This window comes from Caenorhabditis briggsae (assembly GCF_000004555.2).
Source record: "Caenorhabditis briggsae complete genome, chrIV, whole genome shotgun sequence".
NCBI classification, from domain to species: Eukaryota; Metazoa; Nematoda; class Chromadorea; order Rhabditida; family Rhabditidae; genus Caenorhabditis; species Caenorhabditis briggsae.
Genome location: NC_013487.2, coordinates 3,094,494 through 3,100,150, shown reverse-complemented (window position 1 = coordinate 3,100,150; position 5,657 = coordinate 3,094,494). Strand labels below are relative to the sequence as shown.

The 5,657-nt window shown below is 35.2% G+C and overlaps 1 protein-coding gene across 1 annotated transcript; it reads left to right on the top strand.

Moving 5' to 3' along the window:
- Nucleotides 1-671: 671 nt before the first annotated feature.
- On the top strand, nt 672-1,949 carry CBG22395 (the record flags this gene model as incomplete). The annotated part of the gene is made up of 3 exons (XM_002647167.2): nt 672-761; nt 1,027-1,113; nt 1,785-1,949. The coding sequence occupies 3 exons, from the start codon at nt 672-674 to the stop codon at nt 1,947-1,949; spliced, it is 342 nt and encodes a 113-aa protein (XP_002647213.2).
- Between the last annotated feature and the right edge of the window lie 3,708 nt (nt 1,950-5,657).

The following is a 5,657-nucleotide window of genomic DNA, read 5'->3' as shown; positions in this document are numbered from 1 at the left end:
GGATGAGTGGAGCAGTTGATTGTGATGGTATGTGGGTGTTTTAAAACACATACCTTTTAATGTTTCATATAGAGTTTACCATGTTTTGTAGTAGATAGATTGACATTAGTATTCCGAACCCATTAGAGGCATACATTTTTGAATGTTGTGTTTTGAGGTGTGTTAGGAACTTGAGAGACAGATTTATGTTTAGAGATAGAGAGAGAGAGAGAGAGACAGGATAACATATCCTTTTTTTGTGAAAACAATTCCAGGCCGATTCCAACTAGAAAAGGAAATTATGACCCAAGATAAACCAAANCTAAATGAGATAGTTAGNCTAATGTTCATGTGGGAGAGCGTGTAGTGTGAATTAAAAACAAAATCTAAAATCTAAAATCGCTTGAAAAAGTGAACAGCCAGCCAACTTTGACTACATACATCTTTTGACATTCTGCTTAAAATTTTATCAGTTGACCACCTTTTGATACCTCTTACAGGAACACAAATCAATAGGCTCAAAATTGACCCTTTAACTAGACTTCAAAAATGCTGATACATGAAAAGATTCAATAATTGCAGTTTCAGTAATGTCTCAAACTTTTGGTTAGAAATTCAAAAAGGATATTTTTCGTCACCGTTTTATAAAGCAAATGACAGTTTATGTTCACCTGAAACCTTTTTTTCAGTCAATGGAAAACGATAACAGCAAGAAAAGTGACAATGTCCAACAGCAAGAAAAAATGCAGAATCTGAGAAATCAAGTGGATTCGGTTAAGGCGGTGAGTTTACAGCCAACTGCGGTCTTGGCCGCCATGGGTAATCCAAAAGCAGCGGATTTCAATTTGACAGCTTTGGCTCTTTGGTGTTTCTAATGGTTGCAAGAAGATTCAAGAAAATCAAAAATTCACAAATATCTGAAAAAGTGAAATTGAGAAAAGATTTTGAAATTACTTGCCACCAATCGCTTCTGGATTTCTGAAATATTGAAAACGAACTGAAACTGAAAATTTCTGAAAAACAAGAATCGAACTTTTCATTTTTCAGGTAATGGTGGACAACGTCGAGAGAATTCTGGAGCGTGGCGAGCGATTAGACAACATCGAACGACGAACGGAGCAGTTGAATGCGACGGTATGTGGGATTTTTAGAAAACATACCTTTTAATGTTTCATATAAGTTTACCATTTTTTGTAGTCATAATTGACATTAGTCTTCCAAACCCATAAGAGCATACATTTTTGAAAAAAGCGTTTAAAAAATTGTAAAAAAATTGAGAGACAATTTACTGTTTCATGATCTAGGTAAAGTTCAAGTTGCTGGATGGTGATTTCAGAGGCAACTCCTTAAACCCAGTGCAAGCTTTCTGCTTTAACCCAACTTATCTCGGCTCCTGTGAGAGAAATCAAAAAGTTGGCAACTGATAAAATGTTACTGATACTATGATAAACATTTTATAAGGTGACTACTTTTTGATATCTTTCACAGAAAACGAAATGAATTTAATGGAAGCTCTTACGATCACTGTTTCATATTTCATATAAATTTAGAGTTTTGCTAAAGTAAGTAACTTGAAACTTCACTGTTTTTGTAGGCTTGAAAAGTTAGGAAAATCCCAGGCGGTTGGTCAAACCAAAAACTCTCGATGGCCAACAGTGTATACCACTAGATCAACTGTGCGCATTTAAAAACAGGGAGAGAGTGCAATTATAATACAAGGCATCCCCAAAAATTGAGATCTGCAATGTTAAAACAGGGAATCGAAGCCGATTTTCAATTATTTCAATAAATTTTGAAAATTCCAGAGTGCAAACTTCAAATTCACCGCTCGTAAAGTCCAACGAAAGTTCTGTATGCTGAATGCAAAATGGACCATCATTCTGGCAATCGTCATCCTCATCGTCTTCACCGTTCTCCTTCTCCTGATTCTTCATTGGACTGGAGTTATTGGAAAACGAAATAATGATTAATGATGTTTTTATGGCTTTTTGAAAACTGTATTCTTTTTCTTCTCATTGGTTTGTGTCATTTATTTTGGAATGCAAATGAAGATATACCTATGTTACTTTTTCAAAAGTTTGCAAAAAAAAGGATTGACGAGAAAGATGTATGGTGATAACTTATAGGGTATTTGAAACTGAAAAAAAGTGTCAAAAATGTGAATACGGAGTTTTTGAAAAGAAGGGGGCTTTGAGGCTTCCAATTTGAGAGTCTTTAAGAGTCTAAACGGAGAAGTGACAACTCGAATATTTGAAATCTAGGAAATCAGAATTTGAAAAGTACCTGGAACAGTAAAACTTGAGAAAAAGATTTGGAAGTACTTCAAAAATCGTTTTTCAAGTAATGGTGGACAACGTCGAGAGAAGTCTGGAGCGTGGCGAGCGATTAGATAACATCGAACGATGAACGGAGAAGTTGAATGCCACGGCTTATGAAATTTTTAGAAAAAAACAAGTTATAGAAAAAAACAAATTATAAATATAAAAACAAATTATAAATATATAGAGATCCCCGAAAAACGCCGTTGAAAATGAAAAAAATTCAAAAAAGGTGCCGCCGGGGGACGAGAATTTGAATTTCCGCGCAGTGAGAAACCTAGGCCACGGCGCCTGACAGCATTATTTTCAAGTGCCCGACAGTGTTTTTTAATGTTTTTTACCTGTCGGAGATAAAAGCGAAAAAAATCCGGAAAAATTGTCCGGTAAGAAAGTCGCGCCGCACGCGTGGCCTAGGGGTCTCACTGAAAATCCTCGTCCCTCAGCGGCACCTTTTTTTGAATTTTTTTTTCCTTTTCAACGGCGTTTTTGGGGATTTCGGATTTTTTTCGAATTTTTTCGTAATAATATTCTGAAAATAGATAAATTTAAACAAATTTTAATGCAATAAAATTTTTTGGTCGGAGTCCCCCTTTAATGAGTATGCACAACTGCTTTTGTCCACGATTACAAATAATTTTGTTAAAAAGCTACAATCCGACCAGAACAACTTATGCGCTCCATTGATTGTCTTTTTCCGAAGTTACAGTACACTTTGATTCAGTTTCGTTTCATTGCAAGCTTGGGTAATCGGCCAAAGACAACAAAAAATGCCCGTCATTGATTCACAGTTTGCTCCAAATCGTTTGACCCTTATCTGAAACAGGAAGAATGATATCAATAACTCTCAGTAACTTACTTGTATCCATAGAATCCGAAATGTCAAAAATACTCCAGCGTTTTTTGTTGGGAAAATTGAGAACCACCATTAACTAACTGTCTGTGTAGAGGCTCTTTAGCTGAATCATCGAAATTAACTATGAAGTTGTCGATTTATTCCAAGATCCAGGTCCGGCCCCAACCACTCTAGTTCCAGCTGCTCCAATTTCAGCTTCCGGACCATAACCTCCAGCCCCAATAGCTCCAGTTCCAGGACCTATGTCCGGTTCCCAGAGCTCCATCTCGTGCTCAAGCTGAAGCTGGAACTGACGATTCTCACTGTTTCTCTCTTCCTTTATATGCAAAAAATGGGAGATTCTTATCTTTTTGCTCTATTTCTTCACGTTTTGAAAAAAAGTTTTTTTCCGACACGTGAATTGTTTCTTCGAATATTTTTTGATTTTTAAAAATGAGACACTAATTTTTGTTCACGCGTGCCTCGTATTATAATTGCATTGGCTCCCTGCTTTCATATGTGCACAGTTGGTCTAGTGGTATACACTGTTGGTTATCATACCGAGAGTTTTTGGTTCGACTCCCCGCCTGGGATTTTCCTATTTTTCTGCTGTCAAAAATCGTTTTCAAAGCTCTTACAAACTTTTAATCAAGTAGTCCACTTTGAGACAAAATATCTCCGTTCCTGTAGAAAATATCAAAAAGTGATCAATTGACAAAATGTTGGTGATATTATGATAAACATTTTGTCAGTTGACCACTTTTTGTTATCTGTTACAGGAAATGAGATAACTGGGCTCAAAGTTGTCAATTTGAGGGGCATTCTATTAGAGTGTCTACATTGTATCTCAGCACAGAAAAATAAATATTGTCTTAAATTATTTTCCAGTTTCATATACATATCTTATTACTTTCATAAGTAAAAACGCATTTTTCTGCATGAATCATAGCTTGTCCGCAACAAACCCTAACAGCACACTCCTCGCCCTGTTCCTCGCTGCAAGAGACGGAGGGGAGGGGGGTGGCCGAGGTCCTGGCATTTCCTAGTCCCCGCGTTTCTGCCGCACTCTATGTCTCCGATAAACGCTTTGTTTGCGGCGGGAACACACAGTTTTCTCTCGTTATTTTTTGCTTAAAGTTGATTTTCAAACGAAAATCATGAATCAAAAATATTAATAACCAATTTTCGCTGATTTTCAGAACCAAAAAGTCGAGGGGATCGATTGAGAACACTCTGAAAAGGAAAACATGGAAGAAGTGAGTTTTTTTTTCGAAAAATGTGTGTTGAAAAAAAATTTATCTAAATTTGAACTTTTTTGTGACATGATTTTTTGAAAATAATCTAAATTTGGGTTTTTTTTCAAATATTAAGATTTTTCCCTCGAAATTTATAGTTTTTATTATTGTTCCAGAAACTCGTTGTTTAATTCCTACTAAAATGTGTAGTTATTAATAAAAAGCTAGATTAAAAAATTATAATTTAGGAAGAAGGACCGAACGATTTAATAAATTGATAGTTTAAAACCCATAATTAAGGAAATTCTGGTCAATGTGAACCAAATTCTTTAAAATCGTGTTTACAATCTCTGCTCTTCGTTCTTTGACAAGAATTATCTGAATTTCCAGAAGAGATATCAAAAATCTGTCAACTAATGAAATGTTTATTAAATTTTCATTAAAATTTTACATGTTGACAACTTTTTTATATCTCTTACACGAAACGAAATAACGTACGTCAATGTTAAAGGTCCACTTTTTCTAGCGAATTTATGATGTTAGTTTGTTGTATACAAAGGCAAAGGCGTATTTCATTATGACACAAAAATCATGAAACAATTAGTAAATTACTTGAAACAGAAACAACTAACAACTAAATTTTTCAGTTTCAAAAAGTTTCAAAGTTCGGTTTATTTTTCTCGTTTCAGTTTAATTATGGAAATGGCAACTTATTTTCAATTTTTTCGTCAACTTTGAGCTCAATTTTCTCGGATGCTAGGAAAGATATCAATAACATGTCGATTGATAAGATACTAGTAATATTATGATAAATAAATTGTCAGTGGACAACTTTTTGATGTCTTGCATAGGATCCGAGGTGAATCATACGAAACTTGACCGTTCAACTAGATTTTAGAAATGCTCGAACGAAGAAAATCAAAAAGCAGTTTCAACAATGCTTCAAATTTTTTGTGTATTTCACAGAAAAATTGTTAACTTTGGGGAATTTTCCATAAATTGTGTTCTTTTTCAGATCCTATTCGATGAACTAGTGATAAGTGCCACAAGAGCCATCGAGAGGAGCACCGACAGGAAAATGAGCACCATTGGTGAACAATTAGCGACGGCTCCGCGACGTTCGAAAGACGACGTTTCGAAAGTGTGACGTTTCGCAAGTGTGACGTTTCGAAAGTAACAGCCTTGCACTTTTATGCATGGAAGAAAAAGCAAAAACTTGTATTTGAGTATTTAAATGGTTTTTCCAACAGAGCTTTGTATATTTGAAGCTGTTTCACACATTTTTCGATTTGT